The sequence below is a fragment of the Geotrypetes seraphini genome, chromosome 3 (assembly GCF_902459505.1).
Source record: "Geotrypetes seraphini chromosome 3, aGeoSer1.1, whole genome shotgun sequence".
Lineage (NCBI taxonomy): Eukaryota > Metazoa > Chordata > Amphibia > Gymnophiona > Dermophiidae > Geotrypetes > Geotrypetes seraphini.
The window spans coordinates 217,391,530-217,419,251 of record NC_047086.1 but is presented as its reverse complement, the minus strand read 5'-3'; the positions used below and the strand labels follow the sequence as shown (position 1 = coordinate 217,419,251).

General features: G+C 48.8%; 1 protein-coding gene across 2 annotated transcripts; it reads left to right on the top strand.

Moving 5' to 3' along the window:
• Positions 1-727: 727 nt before the first annotated feature.
• WDR61 (WD repeat domain 61) lies at positions 728-27,722 on the top strand. Of its 2 annotated transcripts, none has more exons than XM_033939488.1 (11): positions 728-818; positions 1,154-1,200; positions 1,290-1,317; positions 4,488-4,593; positions 12,166-12,338; positions 12,432-12,580; positions 13,241-13,334; positions 13,516-13,609; positions 16,044-16,136; positions 23,370-23,448; positions 27,403-27,722. In XM_033939488.1, exons 2-11 carry the CDS (start codon positions 1,189-1,191, stop codon positions 27,490-27,492), a joined length of 918 nt encoding a protein of 305 aa, XP_033795379.1. In that variant the 5' UTR covers positions 728-818; positions 1,154-1,188; the 3' UTR covers positions 27,493-27,722. The 2 variants fall into 2 exon arrangements, with proteins under 2 accessions (XP_033795379.1, XP_033795380.1); XM_033939489.1 differs by lacking the exon at positions 728-818 and adding an exon at positions 918-1,073.

Genomic DNA, 27,722 nt, shown 5'->3' with positions numbered 1-27,722 from the left:
TACACTTTCTATTTAATAAATACAAGTTACAGGTTTAACTGCCTCCCACAGTAATCCCCAGTAGTACATAAATGCTCTCATACAAAGATACACCTGACTCAAGGAAAGTGCAACGATGTGGATGAGCACTAATGTAGGTACAGTTGGATAAAATAAATACAACAGCTCCACCCAAGTGTAGACCTCAGTCAGGAGCATCTATAGTACAGGCAAAGCCTCTAAAAAGTATGCATGTTCCTGTTGTCACGTATGCTTACACAAGCCTTTATAAAAGCCTATTTCCACATGAAGAACATAAACCACACACATAGAAAACACTTTTAAGACATTTGTATTCAAAGTGGTTTAAAAAGAAAAATTCCTTTTCAAAATTGCTATGAGATCTTACATGTCCATATTCCCAAAGCAGTAAAGTGTGAGAATGCACAAGCCCATGCATGGGCGATGCAGGCGTAATGTCTTTTTATCAGACACGCGGAAGGCTGGTGGTAAATTTCGGAACGGGGACGGAGGCTCTCTCGGAAAATCCTGCGTCTTGACCTCCAAACACCTCCCAGACAAGCCCAATATAGAGACAAGAGGTCTGGGGTGCAGACACACAGCTCTCCGTAAGACTAGCATCTCTCCCGCGTTCTTAAACTCCCCGCCCCGCTCGTCCAACATTCCTCCTCCAGCGCCCCGCCCCCCTCTGACGCATTTCCTGCTTCCAGCAGGGCGGAAGGCAGCAGAGGCAGGGAGGGAAGTTGGGTCAGAGTGGGCGGGGCATCGGATTAGGAGATCTGCGGGTCTGGGGTGAGAGACCTTATGCATGAGTGAAGGTAGGATGATGGTTTGGGGGGGGGGGGAATTTGAGCTCGAGGGAGGGATGCTTGATCGCAGATGGGGATATACTGGTCCGGCAAGAGCGAAAGAGAGGGAAGACCAAGGGGGAGGGGACGAGACCCTGGCCCGGTCCTCCAGTGCGTGTGAAGAAGGGTGCTTTGCGTGAGCGCGAGGGCAGTCAAACGCGTGTGACTTGGTAATTCTGGCGGCGCGCTGGCATTGTCAGTGCAGAGCCCTGGAGATCGGAGGAGGTCAGCCATCGCAGAAAATAACTTATTTAACGTTAGATGTGTTATTTACCTTAATGTGATGCATAACTTTTTTTTAACAGATAATTAGTATTTATATGAAATCCGAATGTGAAACATGAGTACACAGGTAACTATCCACTTGAGCATGGTTTGGTTTGATTTAGTTAGGCTGGACTTGGTAATGTGCATGACGTTCATTTTCTCTTTTTATTTCAGTATAGTATTCTCTTCAAACAAGAACAAGGTAAGTCACTTATAAGGATGTTGTTGGAAAAAAAAAGAATAGCCATATTGAGTAGACCAATGGTCCATCTATCCCAGTATTCTGTGTCTACAGTGGCCAATTCAGGTAACAAGTACCTGACAAAAACCCAAATTACGCTCCCCCTTTTATATTTGAGGAAGCTAAGGACAAAGCGAGCCCACCAAAAAAAAAAAATATATATATATATTAGTGAATAATTTTAGGGCTGATTCTGAACCATCCCTGCCTCCCTCCCATCATACTTCTCCATACCTTACTTTTAAAGTTTGGTGGTGAAGCGGAGCAGGAGCAATCTTCCTATACTCCTGCCCCATGCAGAGCCACTATCAAAAATGATTGCTGTGAGTTCCTGCTGCAGTCTCACGAGATTGCAGGAACTATTGCGGCTCTGCATGAGGCATATTTCGTTTTTTGGAATTTTTTGTTTTCGGAATGATAAGGTTCTTACCTTCTTTCTTGTAGATATGTCTAGTGGTTCTTTTCTAACTTCAGACCTTTTATTCTCAAATTCATCAGTGAGAGCCTAAACACTTCCTCCTTACCAAAGGCTTGGAAACATTCATTAATTCACCCTGTAATCAAAAACCCCAAAGCAAGCATGCAAGAATGCTCAAACTACAGGCCCATTGCAAACCTACCTTTTCTGGCCAAATTGGCCGAAAGGGTAGTTTACAATCAAATTTCTGACTTTACCAAAAAAACCCCAAAATCCTGCATAATAATCAAACAGGTTTTCATCAATATCACTCCACTGAACACTCCTTATTAGATCTGACCACATCGATTCAGTACTACCTTGATCATCATAAATCTGTCATTCTCATTTCATTGGATCTATCAACAGCCTTTGATTCTATTGACCATCAACTACTTCTGAAAAGATTATCTTTGGTGGGAATCACTGATTAAGTTCTTGAATTGTTTCACTCTTATTTTACAGACCGAACCTCTACTGTGATCTTTAATAATTCCGCATCTAACACCTACATAAACAACTTTGGCATTCCTCTAAGGTCCAAACTTTCCTGATTATTATTCTACATTTACCTCGCTTCCCTGCTGACGCTATGCCAATCAATAGGTTTCACAGCATATGCGTATGCTGATGATATTCAGCTTATCCATCCACTTGATCCCTCCAACAACAATGAAATTGAAATTGGGCAGTATTAGTAACTGGCTAAGAGAAAATATGTTATCCTTAAGTATCTCAAAAACCAACTCCGTGCTCTTCCCTTAGAAGGACGGAATTCATTTATCATCACCAATTTGCATAGACAATACCCCGATCAATATGGTCTCTGAGGTTAAAATCTTGGGTAAAAACTACCACGCACAAATCGAAACCGTGGTCAGAAACTGCTTCCATAAACTTTGAATGATCAGATCTTTAGTAAGCATCCTTGAGCAATCATCTCTAAACATATTGATCCATTCACTTGTGATATCAAAAATTGACAACTGCAACTCCCTATACAAAGGGATATTGCAAAAAGAGATTAGACGTCTTCAATTGATTCAAAATACGGCTATTATAATCATCATTAATTCCAAGAAATATGATCACGTCACTGTTGAAAAAGCCCATTGGCTTCCCATCCCCCACAGAATAACTTATAAAATTACGTTAACCTTCAAAACTCATAAAACTAAGGAACCTGCCTTCATTGACAAACTTCTCATCCTTCATGTTCCCCTCAGGGTTCTCAGATCTACTGCCCTACACTTATTATTTGTACCCTCACTAAAGATTATTAGCACTCACCGCACAACAATATTTTCAGTAATGGCCCTTCTCATTTGGAATTTACCCATTCACATTAGGGAAGAAAAAAAAATTTTGACAAATTTAAAGGGGCATTGAGATGTTTCCTCTTTAAAGACGCCTTTGAGCATTAATATCTCCCCATCTCATCCAAATTAGTAATCCACAGCTATAAATAAGTACAACCTTCTCCCCTCTTCCTCCTGTATTTACCTCTTTATATTCCCTTTTTTAACTTTATTGTAGTTCTACCTTCTCTCCCTACTGTTTAATAGTAAGACTGTCTATGTCCATGTAATCTGTTTTATATGTTGTCGTTTTTATATTTTGTATAACCCCACATTTTATTGCACATCGTCTAGAATCCATGATAGACGATTAATCAAATTCTTAATAAAACTTGAACTTGAAACTTGGATGGCCCAGTCCTTCGCCTAAAAGTACGATTCTCTAACTGGTTAGAGAATTGTGAAACCATTCCCCCCCCCCCCCCCGCAATAATTGCGGCAGGAGGGATGCACAGTCCCACCTGCCCAAAGTCACCATGACCCCCTTACCCCCTCCCCCCGAAAGTTCTCCAGCAGGAGAGATGCCCAATCCTTCCTGCTGAGATCCCCCAAACTGTCCCGCAATGTTCCTTGGCAGGAGGGATGCCCAGTCCCTCCTGCTGACACCCCACAAACCCCCCCCAATGAATGGTGGCAGGAGGGATGCCCAGTCACTCCTGCCGCCACCCCTGCAGTCCCCTGGAAGTTCGCCCCCCACGTGGAACATTGCAGGAAAGTTCAGGGGATCATGGCAGGAGAGATTGGGCATCTCTCCTGCTGACAATCATTTGGGGGGATCGTGCCCGCTTCGGGCAGAAGGGACTGGGCATCCCTCCTGCCATGATCGTTGCGGAAACAGGGGGACTGGTTGCATGGGCCGCTGAGCTGATCGCGGCTGCTGCGATCAGATCAATGGTCTGATCCAGAACTAATACTTGTTTTGACTTGGTCTAAGTCAAAATGTATAAGTTCCGTCCAGGCAACCTGTCAGAGTTTTTGATTATGGCTGCCGGACGACTAAGTGTAGGTCGGCCCACATCCCGCCCACCTCCCGCCTTACCCACTCCTCCAAAAACACCCCTTTTCACTCTGGGCGCACAGAGGCAGGAAAAAGGCCTAAGCTGGTTTTAGATACATCTAAAACCCTGTTTGATTATCGGTACTTGGATAATCTGCCTTTTTGATCGTCCAAGTGCCGATTGGCTGAATTTAGGACTAGATTTCCAACTATTTTCAAGATGATTTACTGAAAACTGACCTCTCTTTGTCCAAGTTCTGTACTGCTGAATGATATTGTTACAACATATAAAGAAAGACCTAATTCCCTTCCTACATAGCTCATGATGATGCCATCTGGTCTGTGGCCTGGAGAAGAAATGAGAAGGATGGCTCAGAGACGATCATCACAGGCTCTTTAGACGATCTGGTCAAGGTCTGGAAATGGTGAGTTAATGGTAATTAACACTAGTCTCCCTAGCCCCTTTCCCATTATGAATGAATAGATTATCCCAGGACAAGCAGGCATGATATTCTCACATGTGGGTGACGTCATCTACGGAGCCCTGATGCGGAAGCATTTTCAAGCAAACTTGATTGAAGATTTAAGTTTGCTCTGCTGCTCCAAGCATGCGTGCCTTCCTGCTCCACTAGGGGGCGCATCCCCTCGTGGTCTCCAGTTCAAAATTTTCCGCTGAGCCTAGAAGTCGTGTTTTTTCAGGCTCTGCCCCAACTGCCTTCTAGCACCGCAATTTTTTTCTTATTTTTCTCGATTAAGTCGCTGTGCGCGAATTTTTTCTTGTTTGAACTTGTTCCTGCTTCGTTTTTGACCGACCCGGAGGCTTCCGGGTCCCCGTGACCGCGTGGCTACTCGAGCCGCGGCCAGTTCGATTCTATGTCCCGGCCTTTGACCGGCTTTAAAAAGTGCACCCGGTGCGAGTGGCTTCTTTCCATCACAGACCCACATCGCCGGTGCATCCTCTGCCTGGGGGCCGCTCATCCAACCGACTCCTGCCCCCAGTGTGCTACTTTCCAGAACCGGGCCCTCCGCCGAAGAAAAGCCCGCATGGCGGATCTCTTCACCGCCGACCAACCCTCTACCTCGGCCTCGAGGTCGGCCCCGGCCTTGACCTCGGCCCCGAATACCTCGGCATCGCCTCGAGACTCGAATCCGAAGTCCTCGGGACAACAGAAAGCCTCGGCTCCGGGTAAGTCCCCTCTTCCCTCTTCAGGTCCTGTAACAGCAAAGAAGCCAGCCTCGGGGACACCGGCGACGCATGGCGGAAGTCCCATGCTTACAGCCCCAGCGAAGCCCTCCAAGCCTTCGGGCCGTGCCTCCACCACACGGAAATACTCTGATACGAGGTCGCCCCTGGTGGAGCGCACCGAGGCAGTGGACATGCCCTCGATGCTGTCCGTGCCCGTTTTCCAGGACCTACTCCGAGCGATGATCTCATTGGAGCTGTCCGCTGCAATGGCCCATCTACAACCGGCCTCGACCTCGACCCCGCATGTGCCAGACCAGCCTGAGTTTTGCATCGAGCCACCTCGGGGAAAAGCGCGCAAGCTTCGCCGCATTCCATCCTCCTCGGACTCCTCGCCGAGACACCCGAGGCGCTCTCCCTCCACAGACCGCCGCGGGGCAAAACGTCGTGCTAAAACGACAGAAACCTCGAACCGCCGTACCTCCAAGAAGGCCCGGGGTTCCCCCACTCTACGAGGCCGTTCACCTACACCTCGTTCGGGACCGCTGAGGGTGGCGGAGCTATCACTCTCCAACCCGCGCATCCTCTGAACTCCCCCTCGGACCGGGGCTCCGATCTGAGGTTTCAGACTTTCACCGAGGGAGTCCGGGTCGAGGTCACCGATTCGACATCGATCGGTACCCCGAACCCCGGCATCGTCTCCGAGGGGCACCTCGAGACGTCGGAGATCCACGACCCCGGAACACTTTTACAGTGCTTCCCCGGTCTCGGAGCGTGGATCGGAGCAGGAGCCTCGATACTACTCGAGGGAAGCCTCCCCATCCTTCTCCACCCGACGGAGGTCTCGTTCACCGACCCCGCAAGGGGCCTCGGGAACATCCCGCCCATCCTTCTCTCGCTTTGTCCAGGACATGGGCCACGCTTTAGACTTGGACCTCCAGTCCGACTCCAGATACTCTAAGGCAGGGGTGCCCACACTTTTTGGGCTTGCGAGCTACTTTTTAAATGACCAAGTCAAAATGATCTACCAACAATAAAATTAAAAAAAAACACAAAGCACACTGTATGCATAGAAAATGTTAATCATCATTCCTATTCCAGGGTTTTTCAAAGAGGTCAAAGCAGATGACTCTAAGCACTATCACCTCAGTAACAACCATACAAAAATAGACAAATATACCCCCTCCCTTTTTACTAAACCACGATAGCAGTTTTTAGCGCAGGGATCTGCGCTGAATGCCCAGCGCTGCTCTCGACACTCATAGGCTCCCTGCGCTAAAAACTTCTATTGCGGTTTAGTAAAAGGGGACCTTAGTGTAAAATATAGACAGCAGATATAAATTCAGACACATTTTGATCACTAAATTTAAAATAAAATCATTTTCCCTACCTTGTCTGGTGATTTCATGAGTCTCTGGTTGCACTTTCTTCTTCTGACTGTGCATCCAATCTTTCTTCCCTTCTTTTAGCCTGTATGCTTCTTCTCCTCCAGACCTCATTCCTTCCCCCCAACTTTTCCTTCCTCATCCCTGCCCTTTCTTTCTCTCTGCCTCCTTTTCAGTTTTTTCTGTTTATCTTCTTTCCTTCTGTCTCCCTGCCTGCCCTTTTTCTTTCTTTCTCCCTGCCCTCCCCAAGCCACTGCCACTGCCATTACCATCGGGGACCAGGACCCAAACGCCACCAATAACAGGCCCCAAGCTCTCCCTGCTTCGGCCAACCAGCATTCCTCTCCCCGACGTCAATTCTGCCGTCGGGAAGAGGAAGGCTGATCAGCCCAAGATCGTGATCAACCTATTGGGGGAAATGCTGCCGGGTCCTGCCTTTGCGGAAACAGAAAGTAGGCAGGACCCGGCAGGAACAAGAACAAATGCTTCACTAACCTGTCTCCCACATTAGCCCGTAGCGAACGCTTGCTTCAGGGCTCTCAACATGTGCGTGCAGGCTTCCCTTCTCCCACCCCCTCCCCGGACATAACTTCCGGTTTCGGAGGGAAGAGAAGAGAAGCCTGCACGCACACGTTAGAGCCCGGAGCATAAGTTCGCTAGGGGCTGAAATCTCCAAGCTGGTTTTTTGGGTTTTTTTTTTAATGTTCAGCAGCGGCAGATAACAGCTGGGCGGACCGCCCAGCTAAAAGGCCCTAGGGAGAACACTGGAGAGGAAGGCTGATCGGCCCGTAGATCAGGACGGCAACACGAGTGCGATCGACTCGAGTTGCCTTCCTGAGCTACTGGTCGATCGCGATCGACGCGTTGGGCACCCCTGCTCTAAGGAGTACCTAGCGGAGCTGGATATGCCATCACTGCCCAGAGAGTCCCTTCGCTTACCGCCTAACCCGGTTCTCCAATAGGTTTTCTTCAGGAACCTGGAGACCCCCTATATGGTCACAGCAGTACCCTCCAAAATGGAGGCCAAGTACCGTACAGTACCCTTCCCGGGATTTGAACAACCGCAGCTCTCCCACCAGTCGCTGTTAGTCGAATCCTCCTTGAAAAAGGCTCACCCCTCCAGGGTCTCAGCGGCGGTCCCCCCAGGCCGAGAAGGCCGAACCCTAGACAAGTTCGGCAGGAGACTATATCAAAATGCGATGATGGCCTCTAGGGCGCAAAGCTACACTTTCACCTTCACATCCTACCTCAAACACCTCATTGGACTACTGAGAGCCTTTGAGGCTGACTTACCGGCCCCCCGCCAATGAGCGTTTAGCCTGCTTTCAGAGTCCCTCTCCAACCTACGCCTCCATCTATTCCACGCGGCCTACGATGGCTTCGAACTCTCCTCCAGAGAGGCAGCCTTTGCTATCGCCATGCGCCGCCTAGCTTGGCTGCGCCTGGTCGACATGGACCCCAACTTACAGGACCGGTTGGCTAACCTCCCCTGCGTGGGTAAAGAACTGTTCGATGACACTATCGAGGCGGCTACAAAACGCCTCTCTGAACACGAACGCTCGTTTGCCTCCCTCGTGCGGCAAAAGCCTAAACCGCCCGCGTCCAGGCCGTTCAGGGCCCCTCCGCGCCGCTACCCACAAAAATCCACTCCTGCCTTCTCGCGGCCTCCGCCCAGGCGTCCGCAAGCCCACCATCGGGCCCTGCCCAAGCCCCCTCCGCCATAATCCCAGGCCTTCTTCCCATCGGGGGTCGTCTCAAAGTCTTTTACCCTCGCTGGGAACAAGTCACGTCGGACGCATGGGTCCTTGGCGTGATCTCATCAGGATACTCTCTCAACTTTCGGGCCATTCCTCCAGACAACCCCCCAAGGAATTGCCCTCCCAACCGGACGCAGCTACCCCTACTCCTTTCCGAAACTCGAGATCTGCTTCACCTGAGAGCAGTGGAGGAGGTTCCCCCCGGCCAACGGGGGAAGGGCTTCTACTCCCGTTACTTCCTGGTACCGAAAAAAATGGGAGACCTTCGCCCAATACTAGACTTGAGACACCGCAACAAATATCTGGTACGGGAAAAATTTTGGATGCTTTCCCTACCGACCCTCTACCCCCTGATCGACGAGGGCGACTGGCTCTGCTCCCTCGATCTGAAGGAGGCGTACACACATGTTCCAGTGCACCCCGCTCACCGCAAGTTCTTGCGTTTTCAGGTGGGAGACCTGCACCTGCAATACCGAGTCCTCCCCTTCGGCCTAGCATCGTCACCTCGGGTCTTCACCAAGTGCCTCGTGGTGGTCGCAGCTACCTTACGCTCCCAAGGTCTTCAGGTATTCCCCTACCTGGACGACTGGCTGATCAAAGCCCCGTCCAGGGAAGGGGTTATCTCAGCGACCCAACAGACTATTATCTACCTACAGAGTCTGGGGTTCGAGATAAACTTCCCAAAATCCCAACTACGCCCCTCGCAGTCCCTACAATTCATCGGGGCCACGCTGGACACGGTTCACCTCCGTTCCTTCCTCCCCCCTCCGCGTCTAGAGGCGTTAGTAAGTCTGAGCCGAAGGATCTCACTGCTGATCTCGGTATCAGCGCGACAGATGATGACTCTCCTGGGCCACATGGCCTCCACCGTCCATGTCACACCCTTCGCCCGTCTCCATCTGAGAATCCCTCAATGGACCCTGGCCTCTCAATGGCGTCAAGACCGGGACCCGATCGATCGTCCCGTGACAGTGACTCCTTCCTTGCAACGATCGCTCCGCTGGTGGGCCGACTCTTCAAATCTTTCCAAAGGTTTGCTCTTCCTCGCCCCTCCTCACAGCAAGGTACTCACCACGGACTCGTTGGAGTACGCTTGGGGAGCCCACCTGGACGGCCTCTGCACTCAGGGGATGTGGTCAGCAGAAGACCGCCGCTGTCACATCAATGTGCTAGAGCTACGGGCCATCTATCTCGCAGCTGTAGCTTTTCAACACCTGCTTCACGACCGGGTGGTCCTCATCCGAACCGACAACCAGGTAGCAATGTATTACGTAAACAAACAAGGGGGGACAGGGTCTTGGTCCCTCTGTCGGGAAGCCATGCGCCTCTGGAAATGGGCAATCTCCAACAACACCTTCCTTCGAGCGGTGTACATACAAGGAGAACAAAACTGTCTGGCGGACAGACTCAGCCGCCTCCTCTAGCCACACGAGTGGTCACTGCACTCTCAGACCCTACGACAGGTGTTTGAAAAGTGGGGGACGCCTCAAATAGATCTGTTCGCATCCCCCCACAATCACAAACTGCCCCTCTTCTGCTCCCGGATACACTTCCCGGACCGACTCGAGGCCGACGCCTTCCTCCTCGACTGGGAGGGAAGGTTTCTGTACGCATTTCCGCCATTTCCTCTGATCCTGCGGACGCTGGTCCACCTGAAAACGGTGAAAGCCACCCTGATCCTGATTGCTCCTCGCTGGCCACGCCAGCCTTGGTTTTCCCTTCTACTTCATCTCAGTGTCAGAGATCCACTGCCTCTGCCTCGGTTTCCCTCTCTACTATCACAGAGTCTGGGTTCGCTGTTACATCCCAATCTTCAATCTCTTCATCTGAATGCTTGGTTTCTTTCCCCCTGACTTCTCTCCCCGTGTCTCAATCAGTCAAGGAGATATTGGAGGCCTCTAGAAAGACCTCGACGAGAACCTGCTATTCTCAAAAGTGGACCAGATTCTCAGCCTGGTGCTCCTCTCACAGCCAGGACCCGGTGTCGGTCCCCGTCCCTCTGGTCCTTGACTATTTACTTCAATTATCTCACTCCAGCCTAAAGACCAACTCCATTCGAGTACATCTCAGTGCGATTGCGGCCTTTCATCAGCCCCTGGAAGGAAAAGCCCTATCGCTCCACCCCTTAGTCTCTCGCTTCATGAAGGGTCTTCTGAATGTCCACCCTCCTCTCAAACCCCCTCCGGGGGTTTGGGACCTTAACGTGGTTCTGGCTCAACTAATGAAACCTCCATTTGAGCCCCTAGACAAATGCCATCCTAAATTCCTCACGTGGAAGGTGATTTTCCTGCTTGCACTCACTTCCGCCCGGCGAGTTAGTGAGCTACAGGCTCTGGTAGCGGACCCACCCTTCACTGTTTTCCACCATGACAAGGTGGTACTCCGCACACATCCAAAGTTCTTGCCTAAAGTAGTGTCTGATTTTCACCTCAATCAGTCCATCGTCTTGCCCGTGTTTTTTCCCAAGCCCCACTCTCACCCCGGAGAGGTGGCACTTCACACTCTTAACTGTAAGAGAGCGTTGGCCTTTTATCTCCAACACACTCAACCACACCGGAAAGTCCCACAATTGTTTCTGTCCTTCGACCCAAACCGGTTAGGCCACCCAGTTTCCAAGCGCACCTTGTCCAACTGGTTGGCCGATTGCATCACCTTTTGCTACGCTCAGGCTGGTCTCGCGCGGCATGGTCGAGTAACGGGACACAAGGTCTGAGCGATGGCAGCCTCCGTAGCGTTCCTCAGGTCCACACCTACTGAGGAAATCTGCAAGGCTGCCACGTGGTCTTCGGTTCATACTTTCACCTCCCACTACTGTCTGGACTCACTGTCCAGAAGCGATGGCCGGTTCGGCCAATCGGTATTGCGAAATCTATTTGCTTAAATTGCCAACTTCCTTCCATCCCTTTTCAGTTAGCTTGGAGGTCACCCACATGTGAGAATATCATGCCTGCTTGTCCTGGGATAAAGCACAGTTACTTACCGTAACAGATGTTATCCAGGGACAGCAGGCATATATTCTCACAACCCGCCCACCTCCCCGAGGTTGGCTTCTTTGCTAGTTAAGTGAACTGGAGACCACGAGGGGATGCGCCCCCTAGTGGAGCAGGAAGGCACGCATGCGTGGAGCAGCAGAGCAAACTTAAATCTTCAATCAAGTTTGCTTGAAAATGCTTCCGCATCGGGGCTCCGTAGATGACGTCACCCACATGTGAGAATATATGCCTGCTGTCCCTGGATAACACCTGTTACGGTAAGTAACTGTGCTTTTTGTACAGTAATTTTGCAACAGTATGCCTGTGTTAAGTTTATTTTATAAAGATAAATAAATCCAGCCAAAGAGCACATAGATGCTGATGCAGAATTGTAGACTTGCTGAGAAAGTTAAATTTGCACTTGCATTCTACATGTGTATCTCTGTAATTTAGAAAATAACAAAAATACAACACAACTCTACCTTCCCTCCATCCAGACTGCATGCCCAGGAAAGCCTATAGAGCTACAGCTTTCAGCATGTGCTGTTCATGTGCAATTATGGATGTACAGTTTCATACAAGGTCTTTGACATGTGGAAAAACCTTCCTAAAAGTATTCCCGCCATGTGTACATCCTGTGCAGTCATAGTTTTGCAATATTATATCCTGATGCCTAGCTGACTCTTGTTCTCCTCGGAAGGACGGAGGAGCGCTTAGATCTACGCTGGACTCTAGAAGGTCATCAGCTAGGAGTGGTATGTGTGGATATTAATCGCACGGGAACCATTGCAGCCTCCAGCTCTCTCGATGCCCACATCCGTCTTTGGGACTTGGAAAGCGGCAAGCAGATTAAATCCATAGATGCCGGTCCTGGTGAGAGCTCTGTGTGTCTTTCAGCATGGGTTACCTGTTCTCTGTGCAGTCAGCAGAGCCTTTATGTACTGATGTCTGCTCTTTGCTCTACAGTTGATGCCTGGTCTCTGGCTTTTTCACCCGATTCTCAGTACCTGGCCACAGGAAGCCACGTGGGCAAAGTGAACATTTTTGGTGTTGAGTCTGGGAAAAAGGAGCATTCCTTGGACACCAGAGGGAAGTTTATTCTCAGCATTGCTTATGTAAGGGCCTCACCTTTTATCTGAGCACAGCGCCTCTGCAGAGAGTTTGGGGATTAGGCACAACCTCACATTGCGATGTCTTCCTCCAATGGGGAGAGGGGTTGTGAGGATGACCAATAAGCAGATGCTTTCTCCAGTAGTTAGAAGGGAAGGATAACTGAGATTTTTAAGAGCGGGCATTTTACAAGTGGTAGTGCATATCTTGCAGATGAGAGGCCAGAAGTACATTTAGAATTATTATTCAAGTCAGTATTCATTTCTTATGGTCAGCCTTTGATTTAAACATCAGCTGTAATATTTTCATTATCTATATACAGTGTTGAGTGGTGCTAACTATGCAGATAGCAGGAGATATTCAGCTTCTGTCCAAATCGCTATGCAGTTAAGTTAGGACAGCCTTTTTACCATCCATAGATATCCTTAGATAGAACACTTACCCTCCACCCTCTCTCTGCCCTGGCAGTATCTGCAAGAATTTTTGGTGGTAATGTCCAGATAGTGCTGCTGAAAATTCACAGATAGGGCATTTATCCATCTACCGTCCGGTTACCTACTTAGAAACATGTATCGTGCAGGCCATAGTTGGATGATATATAGCTTATAGAAAATATTAAATACTTCCTGGGGAGTTTTATCTCTGCCATTTATTTATCATTGCAGAGTCCAGATGGAAAATATTTGGCCAGTGGCGCAATTGATGGAATCATCAATATTTTTGATATTGCAACAGGGAAACTTCTGCACACGCTAGAAGGTAGGTGTGCATGAGCCATCAAACTGACTGCAGCGAAAGGCAGCGCTTTGTTCCCAGCCAAGGTCTATGATTGCTTTAATTCTAGATTGGGGTACATCATGAATACGTTCAGTTACAGCATTGTAATTACATGGCTGATCCACATGTTACATCTCTTCTGCTTTCTCTCACTGTGTCCCAGGACATGCTATGCCCATCCGGTCGCTGACATTTTCCCCGGACTCTCAGCTGCTGGTCACTGCCTCTGATGATGGATACATCAAAATTTATGACGTGTAAGCTATTTTTCTTTTTGGAAACTTTCCTAGAATTTCTAGTTTCAGGAAACCATAACCATGTATGAAAAGTGTCCAGTAAAGGTACTGTTCTTTCATTGCAGGACAGTAAAAAATAATTCCCATTTTACTGAGCAGCTGTGCTGAATGCCTGTACTTACTAGCTTTTCTTTTCTGAAGCAATTCTTTAGGCCTTGGGGGTCAGCTGCAGGAGGCCTTGGCAAAGCATACATGTTATATTCCAGACTGTCCCTATTTCTGGGGTATCCATAGCAAGCAATCCCACTCACTGATGTAATCCATTACCCTGTTTATTAATATCCCACTCGGTAGTGTATTAACATTACCTTATCCAAAAATATCCCACAAATCTGTCTTGTGACATTGTATAGACATCCTCACTATCCATGAGGTTGCAAAATGAATCAAGGGTTGTGGATTTGATATACCACACTTTTAAGTTTACGCTTTCATTTTGAGCAAACTTGTGTCGAGCTTCTCATTGTGTTTTCTGTGATCACGAAGGGGGAAAGCCTTGCAGATACGTCAGTTGTGGCTGTAAGAGAGAAGGAGGTCTTCTGTTGCAGATTCAGAAGTGAAAAACATGAAAGTAGAAAGCAGGGCTGAGCTCTCACCATTGTGTGCGCTAGCTTGGCATCTGCCAGTCAGAGGTGCTGTTAAGATGGCCCTTTAGAACATGGCTGACCCTGGATCTCAGAGTTCTTGCCTACACCTATTAACAAACCAAAGGAGTGAACATGCTCTCAACAGAGAGTACTTCCCAGGCTAAAAATTACCAGGAAATACTCCATGTTTCTTTTGGAGATCATTAAGTACTTTTAAAATGCATACAGAAAGGGAAGTCACTGCTTATCCTTGGGATAGGTAGCATGAAATAAGAACATAAGAAGTTGCCTCCACTGGGTCAGACCAGAGGTCCATCCCATCCAGCGGTCCGCTCCCGCGGTGGCCCACCAGGTCTTTGACCTGTGAAGTGATTTGACCATTTTTATAACCTACCTCTGCTTCTATCTGTACCCCTCAATCCCTTTATCCTTTAGGAACCTATCCAAACCTTCCTTGAACCCCTGTACTGCGGTCTGGCCTATCACAACCTCTGGAAGAGCGTTCCATGCGTCCACCACCCTCTGGGTAAAAAATAACTTCCTAGCATTTGTTCTGAACCTGTCCCCTTTCAGTTTCTCCGAGTGACCCCTAGTGCTTGTGGTTCCCCACAGTTTGAAGAATCTGTCCTTGTCCACTTTCTCTATGCCCTTCAGGATTTTGAAGGTTTCTATCATGTCCCTTCTAAGTCTCCTCTTCTCCAGGGAGAACAACCCCAGCATTTTTAACCTGTCAGCGTATGAAAAATTTTCCATACCTCTTATCAGTTTTGTCGCTCTTCTCTGGACTCCCTCGAGTACGGTGACCAGTACTGGACACAGTACTCCAGGTGCGGGCGCACCATTGCACAATACAGTGGCATGATGACTTCTTTCGTCCTGGTTGTGATACCCTTTTTGATGATGCCCAGCATTCTGTTTGCTTTCTTTGAGGCTGTCGCACACTGCGCCGATGGCTTCAATGTTGTGTCCACCATCACCCCCAGGTCTCTTTCAAGATCGCTCACCCCTAGCAATATTCCCCCCATTTTGTAGCTGAACATCGGGTTCTTTTTCCCTACATGCATGACCTTGCATTTATCCACATTGAAACTCATTTGCCATTTTTTTGCCCACTCTTCTAGTCTCGTCAGGTCCCTCTGCAGGTCTTCACAATCCTCCTTGGTTTTGACTCTGCTACAGAGTTTGGTGTCATCAGCAAATTTAATGACCTCACATTTCGTCCCTGTCTCCAGGTCGTTGATAAATATATTGAACAGGAGTGGTCCCAACACCGATCCCTGAGGGACTCCCTTGTGACCCATTGCCAGTCTGAGTAATGCCCTTTTACTCCAACCCTCTGTTTTCTGCCCGCCAGCCAGTGTCTGATCCATCGGTGTACATCCCCTTGTACCCCGTGATTCCACAGCTTCTTAAGCAGCCTTTCGTGAGGTACCTTGTCGAAGGCTTTTTGGAAGTCAAAGTAAATGATGTCTATGGCTTCCCCCCTTGTCCATCTGGCTGTTTATTCCCTCAAAGAAGTACAGTAAGTGCTTGTGACCTGGACTCGCCACTGTTGGAAACAGGACACTGAGCTAGATGGATGTTTGATCTAACCCAGTAGGGCAATTCTCATGTTGTTATGATAAACTCAAAGCACCAGGTGTATGTAAATCATCATAGAAGGGTTAGAAGTCTGGTGGTGTACTGTTCAGCTGTAAATAATACTGTTTAAAGCTGTGGCCCAAAAGATTAACAAATAAATTGTTTTCATTCTTTCTTTCCTCCCCCGACCTTTAAAAACTTAACATTGTTCTTTTCTTGTCTCACAGGCAACATGCCAACCTAGCTGGCACATTGAGTGGCCATGGTTCCTGGGTATTAAACGTGGCTTTCTGCCCTGACAACATCCATTTTGTTTCCAGGTATTCTGTTTTGTTATACTTCTCTTGAAGAGAGAGGAAATCATTTTGGAAATCACTCTCATTAGTCTTTTACTTTTTGATTTATGGTTTATTTTTTTCTCTTTCTATTATCATTCTGTACTTTTTTTCAATTATTGTTAACCGAGTCGAGCTCCTTATTTGGTGATGACCCGGTATACAAAGCCAAGTTTTAGTTTAATTTAGTTATTGTAGCCTGATGAGAGAGGAATGTGCATCTCGTGGAACCCCCCGTCCCATCCCAGCACAGGGTTCCATGCCACCTTCTCTTTGTGCTGCACTTTGAGCATACAGTTTTATACCCCACTAGTTAACCTTGTGTGGAAATGCTTGTATAAAATTGTAATTGGGTGTACATAAAAAGTAGTTGTGCCAAAAGATAGTGCTTGCTGTATTGTGGACCATAGGTAGGCATTCTCAGGGGCATACTGCTAGATGCACAAAAGACAGCGATTATCACTAAACCTGTTTTCACAGTTTTAGAGACGATCGCATTTACTGATCTGATTCACAAAATGGCTCATTGTGTGTTTTTCCCCTCAATCGCCTTATTTTCCAATCCGGCCATGCAAATTAGCTAAGTGATTGATGCATTAACATCACTTGGCTATACAAAAAAAAAAACCCAAAACATGTCCCATAAAAAAAAGTCCCCCACCGCAGATGACGGCCCTCCCCAATGAAAACGGCATTGGGAATCCCCCCCATGAGAGAAAATTGGAAGGAGGGATGCCCACTTCCTCTTGCCATGCTGATACCCCTCCCCTATGAGAGGCTCCTCACCGTGCATCACATAGTGCACCGGGGAGGGGAAGGCCCGTCATTTTCGACAGGCAGGCCTCGGAACATGAGGAACCATGTTTCACTCCAGCTGCCAATATCTATTAAAGGTATTGGGGGGGGGGGGTTCAGGGAGCATCCGGTGGTAGGGGGGAGTGGTCATCCCTCCTGCCTTTTTTTTTTGGGGGGGGGAGGAAGTGGAGAGGGTACGAGATGATTTGAAGGCGTGGGCATCCTTCCTGCCAATTTTCTCTCGTGGGGGGGTGGGGACGGCTTGGCAGGAGGGAGTGGGCATCCCTCCTGCTGTTTTCGCCACTGAAGGGGGTTGGGTGGAGGGTGTTGGTTGGTTCCTGGTGTCGGGACATCATGGAGGGCTTTTTTCTTTTTTTTTATGGGGCAGATATTGTGCATGTGTCCATTAAAAAAAAGAGAAAAAGGTTTCCTGCCCCGAACAGCTGAGTGGCAGGAGGCTGCCTCTATCTGCCTCAAAACACCTTGATTTGGCTTAAAATCAGGTGAGATGGACTCCACAGGCCAGGAAACCTTGGATTTATGCCAGATTTGTACTGGATGGCAGGCCGAGGACCGTTCATGTTCCACTTACTTTCCCTGGAGGTTTGAGATCTCAGATGGCTTGAGTTCCTGGTCAAAAGTCATGGTTAGAGCTGGGAAAGAGCGAAAGTGTGCCCCAGACGAAGCGCAGCTGCACACCTGCCACAAAACTCCAGAAAGGGACATGGGAGCAACCACAAGGGACCTCAAGAAACCCTGAGCACACTTTTGCTCTAAAATTTTTTAGTGTGCTGTATGAAGCATATTTGACAGCAGCAACATGGATCCCTCGGGGGTCGCAGCGATTCTGGCACCAGGGGTCTCCTCACCTAAGGATGCAATTCTCCCCTAAGGATGCAAGAAGTGGGGGGTTCAATCACAGGAGGACTGGGATGAAGAGGACTCACTCTCCGTGTCTTTACTTTCAAAGTCTGGGTCCTCAGTAGCGGATGATTCTGCAATACATTTGGGAGAGCTGGATCCTGAACAGGTGGAGACTCTGGATCTCGGAGAAGACCTCACTCCATAGGCTGTTTAAGCCATCAGTGCTTTTGGAGATAATTGTGGAGTCTCCACAGACCTCAGCTACGCAGTGCTTGCTTATGAGCAGTACTAAGTCGCAGACAACATGCTTTCCCTCACATCAGGATATTACTAAAATGTTAACAGTCGGGAGGTTATGTTATGCAAGGGATGCAGATTTTAATCAGCTATTTATCCCACCAAAGGTGGATTCCCTGCTGTATCGGGTGACCTATCGGATCTCCTTCCCCAGTGAAGGCAGAGTGGTGTTGAAAGATACCCAAGACCGCAGACTAGATTTTGTTCTCAAGTAACAATTTGAGACTGTGGCTGTGGGTTTAAAGGCAGCAGCAGCGGCATCTTATGTAGCACACCCTTGCCATCCAAGTTGCACTGTGATCCGGATGCAGAGGCCAGGAGGGATCTCCAGTTTCTGTCAGATGTTCATTTTGTGGCAGATGCTCTATACCAGGGGTAGGCAATTCCAGTCCTCGAGAGCCAGAGCCAGGTCTGGTTTTCAGGATATCCACAATAAATATGCATGAGATAGATTTGCATCTCAAGGAGGCAGTGCATGCAAATCCATCTCATACATATTCATTGTGGATATTCTTAAAACCTGACATGGCTCCGGCTCTCGAGGACCGGAATTGCCTACCCCTGCTTTAAACAATATCTCAGGGATAGGGAACTCCGGTCCTCGAGAGCTGTATTCCATTCGGGTTTTCATGATTTCCTCAATGAATATGCATGAGATCTATTTGCATGCACTACTTTCAATGCATATTCATTAGGGAAATCCTGAAAACCCGACAGGAATACAGCTCTCGAGGACCGAAGTTCCCTACCCCTGCAATATCTTCAGGGTATTGAACAAAGTTTCTGCTTATGTCATTTCAGGCAATGGGCGGGGACTCATCCTCCAAGTCAGCATTGAACAAGTTACCCAGTAAAAGACAATTGTTCTTTGGGAAAGGTCTGGATGACCTCATGGCCAGTGTGCAGGATCGCAAACCTAAGCCTTTACCAGACAGCAGACCGAGGACCCCTAGGGGGTCAGGTCAAGATAATTTTAGCAGCTCTAGTACTCATCAGCCCAAAGATTATTTCAAGACACGAGACAGAGATTTGGGGGCACCCAATGTCCCCAATCTTCTATATCTTGCTTGTCAGTCGCCCACAAGAAGCAGTTATGATGCCAAGGCACAAGCTGGACCTCCAAGGATCACTGGTAGGTTAATGGCCTATTGGGAGGCATAGGTGGGATTCACTTCAGGCTGCTGGGTACTGGAAATTATTCAGAAGGGGTACAAACTTGAGTTCTTTTGTCCCCTCCTGGACCTTTTTCTGGGCTTTCCAGTAGGAAGACCAAAGATTGTGGTCAGAGTTCGAGTGACAGTGAAGAGGCTACTAGATCTAGCAGCCATATAAAGCCGTACCAGATGAAAAATCTGGCTTAGGCAGATACTCGATGTACTTTATAGTGGCCAAAAGACCCCGTTTTCATATGGAGATGGTGTGGTTTGTCATTGCTTCGGGGAATTTCTTGCCTCTCTGGATTTGACAGAGACCTTCCCATTTTTACAGAGCACAGGAGGTTCTTACATTTTCATGCTCTGGAGTAGCACTTTTCTTGGCCCTGCTGTTTGGATTGGCCACGATGCCATGCACCTTCAGCAAGGTAATGGTGGTAGCAGCAGCCCATCTCTGCAAGGTGCATCTGTATCTGGATGATTGGCTAAGAGCCTCGTCTGAATTTGAAGGAAGGACAGCAGTGCAGCTTGTGGTCCAGCTCCTGCAGAACCTGGACTGGGTGATCAACTTTTGGAAAAGTCTCCTGTAGCCAATGCAGTTCCTGGAGTACCTGAGCATTCTATTCAACTCAAAGGAGAACAAAATTTTTCTGCTAGAAGCCTACAGAACAAAACTCATGTGGCAGATCAGGGAGTCTTGGGACAGGCCAGCACTGATAGTTTATCATTACCTGAAGGTGCCGGGGTCAGTGATAGTGACTATAGATGTGGTTCCCTGGGAAGGATGCACTTAATGCTCTCTCCAGGATGCGATCCTATCCTGATGGTGCCCAGAAAGGGATGCGTTGCAGATGCTTCTACCTTGGAGGCACATTACAGTCTGAACTGGTGGCTGATGCCTCAGTCAGTGGCTCGAGGAGTTCCACTCCACATCTTCACAAGGGTGATTCTGACTATGGATACCAGCCTTTATGGTTGAGGAGTGCATTGCAAAGGGCGTCCGGTTCAGGGGCGCTGGTCCCACCCTCCCAGAGGAAGTGATCAATCAACCGGTTGGAGCTGAGAGCCACCCGCCTGGCCCTGCAGGCATTCAGAAGCATACTACAGTCTGCGTACGACTAAGTCTAGGTCAGCCCACGTCACGCCCTCACCACTCCTTCAAAAACGTCCCTTTCAGCTCTGGGTGCACAGCGGGATTCACGGACTTAAAAAGTCTTTGGATACGTCTAAAAACCCGTTTCGATTATTGGCACTTGGACGACCTATCTTTTAGCTTGTCAAAATGCCGATTTGGGCAGATTTTTAGACATATTTCTGTTTCAATTATGAACCCCATACTGTACATCAGTCTCCAGAAGTAATCAGCCCATACAAACAATACTTAATGAAGTGGTAGCTGGTCTTTCATAGTGAATGGCTGTCTCAGAACTGCACTGGGGATTGAAATGCACTTGGATCAATATTTAGTGGCCATTATTTGAGCAGAACAGCTCCTACCCAGACACACGTAGCTCACCAGAGCCACCCCTGGATTTTCAGCACAGTATCTCTGGGCAGAGTGTCTTGGCACTATCCAGTGGTGTTCGGAGTCTGAGGGTGTAACTTCAGCTACCAGGTAAGTGGTGACAGTCAGGCTGTCCTAACTTTATCCAGGTCCTAATATTGTGGTAAGTGCTAATGGGCAGCATACACTATATTCAGCACTGTTTTCCACTACAGCCTGGTGCTGAATATCCAGGTATAACTTTAAATTCTGCAGCATTTGGATTTAACATTGTGTTGGAACTGGTGGGATGTATCAAAGCAATCCCTGGAACCTAGGCCAGGACAGATAAGCCTGCTGAAAATAAGGAAGATCCAAACTTGGTATCCACATTGGCTACTAAATTCACTCTATAAAACTTTGTGAAAATATGGAGGGAGTACAAAGTGGCCACCCTACAGATTTCCTCAGGGGAAACTGATCTAGACTCTGCCCAATATGAAGCCATGTTTCTACTGGAACACACCTTTAAAGGCACAGGAGAACACTTCCCATTTCCCATACAGGCTGAAGAAATGGCCAAATGAATCCCTCTTGAAATGGTCACTTTTGAACCTGGTCGGCCCCTGCCACTACAAAGAGATGATCTGACAGTCAAAACTCATTCATCACTTCCAGATAACAAAGTAAGATCCTGCAAACATCCAGCAATCTGAAGATTTTGTCCCTTTTCTTAGACCCTGAGGGTATAAATGTAGGCAACCAAACTTCTTATTTGATGTGAAAATTGAATACAACCTTCGGCAAGAAAGATGGTACCATATGCAGTATTATTCCAGACTAAAATTCTGAGAAAGGGGTCTCTGTATGAGACTGCTTACATTTCTGACACCCGTCGAGCTGAAGTGATTGCTACTAAAAAAGCCACTTTAACCTTGAGTCCGATATGGATGCCTGTTCCAGGTGAGGCTGCCTGGATGGAACTTATATGTTGTGACTTAGGTGATCTAAAAACAGGTCTATGCACAGAAGGTATGCAAAGTGACCAGATAACCACTGCAGATACAAAATACAGACCCCCCCCAAACACTCCCCCCCACACACACACTGCCATGAAAATTAGAATAAAAATGTACATATCTGCATCCAGAACATCAGCACCTGGCATAGGAAAGCCTAGTAGAGCTGCACAGAGAGGAGGACCCAGGCCCATAAGCCACTCTAACCACCACATTCATGGGGGAAAATGTGAGTCTACCAAAACCCTACTGTACTGCCATATAGGTGGCACCTGCAGCCATAAGGGCTATTAGGGTTGTAGACAGGTGGGTATAGTGTGTTTTGGGGGGGCTCACCATGACCTGCAAGGGAGTTGTGGTGAGATGTTTTATGTAGCAACCTTTTTTGTGACGTTCACAGCAGTAACCTGTAAGGTGGCCCACTACTCGGTTGTCATGTCTGGGTGGCCAGTCCATCACTTTGCTGGCCCTTCTCATGTCCAAAAGGTCTTGTTCTAGGCATTTGGGACTTGGATGATTTTTTGGGACGAGAATGTAGTATCAAGATAGATGTACTAGCGGTCTGGACGATCAAATGGTTGGCCGTAGAAGTAGATGATTTTCAAAAAAAAAATTTGGGAGGACGTATTTTTTTGAGAATGGACTTTAGACGCTGCCAACTTTGGGCGACTAGCACTCTAGGCCCAAAACGGTTTAGATGTTTGTTTTGATTATGCCCCTATATGTCACTACAGCATGCACACAGTGTGCTGTGCCAGTACATGTTGCTGGCCTGTAAGTGCCTGTTCTCAGATAGTAATGTGCACATTACGGCAGAAGTCCAGACCCACAGCAAAATCCAGAATGGTTCTCATCTCATTTCTAGCAATTTTGCATGGAACAGCTCTCAGATAGTAATGTGCACATTACGGCAGAAGTCCAGACCCACAGCAAAATCCAGAATGGTTCTCATCTCATTTCTAGCAATTTTGCATGGAACAGCAAGTGATAGGACCTAGACATCCCCAAATGATCCTGGAAATTGGTGACCACAGGACACACATATTTAGCAAATGAAGATTGTCAGTTTAATTTTATAATGTCTCATTATTGTTGGCCAGGGACATTTCTCTTTTTAAACACCTATGGTTTTAAGATGAAGTACATTTTTTTAAACCTTTTTTCTCTTGTCACTGTTGCTTTTCAAGTGAAGATTTTTTTTCCAGTCTAGGACTTGAATACGATTTGGAATAGTCCAGATTATACCTTGAGACTGTGAAAAACACTGTGTTAGGTGGTGGCTATATGTCTGTGTGGTATAAGAAGCTTTTAATGCACTTTAAAGTTTTCACTATATCACAGAATCCTTCACCCCAAAAAACCCAATGGGGATTAAATAAGATCACATGCAGTGCCGTTTTTAGTGAGTGCCTTGTCATACTTCTGGTGTCACAAAAATGCTCATCCTTATTTTGACTTATATTGGTTTGCTTTTAGTGAGATCGATATAAGATGTTTTAAGATCAGTATTTTTTTAGCAAAAAAATCTTGTAACCCTTTTGCTACTAGTTTATTGTGCTGTGTCGCTCAACTTTAGTTTCACAGCAACCTTCATTCTTTTCCCCAGTTCATCGGACAAAAGTGTAAAAGTTTGGGATGCTTCTACCAGGACCTGCATTCACACCTTCTTTGATCACCAGGATCAGGTAGATGAGAAAATTATAGTTAATTGCTTTATAGTGGCAGAAATCATGCCTTAGCATCCCTCTCACCCAGTCAGTAGTTGGATGAAATCCTTAAATACGTTGCAAGTCTTCTATCAGAAATGTTGGGATTAATATTCAGCCGACGCTCTATGTCCCTGGATAAAGTGCAAAGTATCTGGGTATAAAATAGCCACCAGCATACTGGTGATATTGAAACCAGCACCCAGATGACCTGAACAAAATTAGGATAGTTGCTATTGGGGTAACTCCCAGCTCCACCTTTGTTCTGCTCCCAGATCACCCCTATCGTGGCAGCCAGTGATAATTTTCAGCAACATTATCCAGATAATGCCTCTGAATATTACTAGTTGGCTTTGGTCAGAGTTATTTTATCCATGTAGGAATTGGTTTAATTCCAGATTATTTGTTCTAACTGTGGATTACAAATGTGATCAATTAAAAACAAATGTGTAAAAACTTTCAAGGGAGCAGAAGGCTGTGAGTAGATACTGTATTTTTTGCTCTATAAGACACACCTACCTGTAACAGAAACATAGAGTATGATGGTAGAAAAGGGCCGACGGCCCAACAAGTCTGCCCACTCAAGAACCCTCCCTCCTTGAGAATCCATCTTTTAAGCATTCCTCTGGCGCGACCCCACCAGATGGTCCCATCGTCCCTTGAAGTCGAGCATGGTATTGGCCTCAACTACCTGATGTGGAAGACCATTCCATCGATCAATTACCCTTTCGGTGAAGAAGTATTTCCTGGTGTCCCCAAGAAATCTCCCCCCCCCCCCCCCCCGTGGGACCCGTAGGATAAAAGATTTCTTCTTCCACCTGTAGAGGAGGAAAAACCAAGAAAAAAAAATTATATGAACCAAATGGTGTACCCTGTCCCCCTCTGGTGATCTAATAGCAGGTCGGGACAGGGCAGACAGGCCTAGTGGTAGGCAGGCAGGGCCCCCCCAGTACTTTTTAAAAATTCCAGCAGTCCAGCGCTGAATCGGCAGGAGCTTTCCCTGCCCCTCCCTTTCTGGACAGCTGCCTCATCTCTTACAGCAGAGCGGCGCACAAGGCAGGTGCGAGCTTGTCACGCTCCTAACTGGCCCCGCCCTGCTCCCTGAATGGCTGCCATCAGTTCTTGTGGAACTCGTGAGAACTGATGGCAGCCATTCAGGGAGCGGCGCAGGACCAGGCAGGAGTGTGAAAAGCTTGCGCCTGCCTTGTGCGCTGCTCTGCCGCAAGATATGAGGCAGCCATCCAGCAAGGGAGGGGCAGGAGCACGGAAAGCTCCTGCTGATACAGCGCTGGACTGCCGGAATTTTTTTAAAAAAAGGTACCTGGGGGAGAGGGTGTGTGTGTCTTATTTGCTCCATAAGACGCACCTACATTTCCACCCACTTTTTGGGGGGATAAAAGGACATCTTATGGAGTGAAAAATACGGTACTGTTTCTAAAAAACCTTACTTTTTTCTGAATTCATTTATCTAGTTATTTACCCTGGACTCATGCAATTTTAATTTTTTTTTAAATCATAAAGCTGCAACAGAGCCCTGGTCACTTGAAAATAGAATTGTTTGTCACCTGTTAATGATTTGGGGCTCCTTTTAGCAAACTGTGGTAGATGGTTTTACTGCGGGCTGACGAGGTAAATGCTGACGCTCATAGGAATTGAATAAGCATCAGAGTACCGTATTGTCACGTAGATAACGCGCACCCGTGTAAAACGCGCACACAGGTATAGCGCGCGAAAAACACAAATCTATGTAAAGAAATTTTTATATACCGCGCACACCCGTATACCGCGCATGCTGCCCGACTCTCCTTTCGCCCGCCCCGACTCTCCTCTCCCCCTTGAAGTCCTGTCCCCACCCTGAAAGCCTTATGCCCCCCCCCCGCAGGACTGCTCGAACCCCCACCGCGAAGGACCGCTCGCACGCACCCGCACCCCCACCCTGAAGGACCGCTCGCACCCCCACAGGCTCCCGACCCCCCCCCCCCCCATCATGTAGAAGCTCCTACCGGTGTCCTGCTGCTTCCTCTTGGCGGTCCCGACTCCCCGACATGATCGGGGCAAGAGGGAGCTCAAGCCCTCTTGCCCCAGCCAACCGCGGCACCCCCGACACAATCGGGCTAAGAGGGAGCTCAAGCCCTCTTGCCCCAGCCAACCGCGGCACCCCCGACACGATCGGGGCAAGAGGGAGCTCAAGCCCTCTTGCCCCCCCGACTCCCCGACATGATCGGGGCAAAAGGGAGCCCAAGCCCTCTTGCCCCGCCGACTCCCCAACTCCCTGACAATATCGGGCCAGGAGGGAGGCCAAGTCCTCTTGGCCCTGGCGACCCCACCCCCCCTGCTAGTTGTTCGGGCCAGGAGGGAGCCCAAACCCTCCTGGCCACGCGACCCCCTACCCCCACCCCGCACTACATTACGGGCAGGAGGGATCCCAGGCCCTCCTGCCCTCGACGCAAACCCCCCTCCCAACGACCGCCCTCCCAAGAACCTCCGACCGCCCCCCCAGCCGACCCGCGACCCCCCTGGCCGACCCCCACGACACCCCCACCCCCCCTTCCCCGTACCTTTGTGTAGTTGGCCGGACAGACAGGAGCCAAACCTGCCTGTCCGGCAGGCAGCCAACGACGGAATGAGGCCGGATAGGCCCATCCGTCCCAAAGCTCCGCCTACTGGTGGGGCCTAAGGCGCCTGGGCCAATCAGAATAGGCCCGGGAGCCTTAGGTCCCTCCTGGGGGCGGGGCCTTGGGCACATGGTCGGGTTGGGCCCATGTGCCTCAGGCCCCGCCCCCAGGTGGGACCTAAGGCTCCCGGGCCGATTCTGATTGGCCCAGGCGCCTTAGGCCCCACCAGTAGGCGGAGCTTTGGGACGGATGGGCCAATCCGGCCTCATTCCGTCGTTGGCTGCCTGCCGGACAGGCGAGTTTGACTCCCGTCTGTCCGGCCAACTAAACAAAGGTACGGGGAAGGGGGGTGGGGGGGTCGGCCAGGGGGGGCGCGGATCGGCTGGGGGGGGCGGTCGGAGGTTCTTGGGGGGGCGGTCGTTGGGGGGAGGGGGGTTTGCGTCGAGGGCAGGAGGGCCTGGGATCCCTCCTGCCTGTAATGTAGTGCGGGGTGGGGGTAGGGGGTCGCCGTGGCCAGGAGGGTTTGGGCTCCCTCCTGGCCCGAACAACTAGCGGGGGGGGGGGGTCACCAGGGCCAGGAGGACTTGGGCTCCCTCCTGGCCCGATATTGTCGGTGAGTTGTGGAGTCGGCGGGGCAAGAGGGCTTGGGCTCCCTTTTGCCCCGATCGTGTCGGGGAGTCGGGGGGGCAAGAGGGTTTGAGCTCCCTCTTGCCCCGATCGTGTCGGGGGTGCTGCGGTTGGCTGGGGCAAGAGGGCTTGAGCTCCCTCTTGCCCCGATCGTGTCGGGTGTCGGGACCGCCAAGAGGAAGCAGCAGGACACCGGTAGGAGCTTCTACATGATGGGGGGGGTCGGGAGGCTGTGGGGGTGCGGGTGCGAGTGCGTGTGAGCGGTCCTTCGGGGTAGGGGTGCGAGCGGTCCTGTGGGGGGTGAATCGGACGTCGGGGGGGGGGGGAACTATGTAAAATAAATTTTGTACAACGCACTCACGTGTATAACGTGCGAGGGTATGCGCGGTACGGAAAAACCACGTATAACGCGCACATTATATGCGAGAAAATACGGTATTTACCTTACTGGCCCGCTGTAAAAGGAGCCTATTGTTTTGCTATATAGATGGCCAAAATAATATGATGGCCATGTTGTTCCAGTTGAATGTACAAAAATACAGGTTACCAAACCAAAACCTTTGGTGACAGAGAAAATAACCTAGCTTGGCATTCTCTCTAACAGCTTGCTTTTTTTATGATGGTGTTCTGTGAATTAGGGTACATCCTTGTCCTACTGTCATGAGTAGATACAGTACATTTGTCTCCACAGGTCTGGGGGGTGCAGTATAATGGAAATGGTTCTAAAATTGTCTCTGTTGGTGATGACCAAGAAATCCATATCTACGACTGCCCAACGTGAAGCTCAGCACATGTTGCTCAGGCCATCCATGGACAGCAAGGTTTCTGAGTTGCTCACTGTTCTACCTGTTTTATGTGACACCTTTGGAGTCTTCATACAACAGATGTGCATGTACATTGTACAGCTTCTGAGCCAAACTGGACCATATTTGTATTTTTTATTTTTTTTTAGTTTATATGTGATGTAGAGGAAACATTTTTAATGTATAAATAAAACAATACACTATGAAA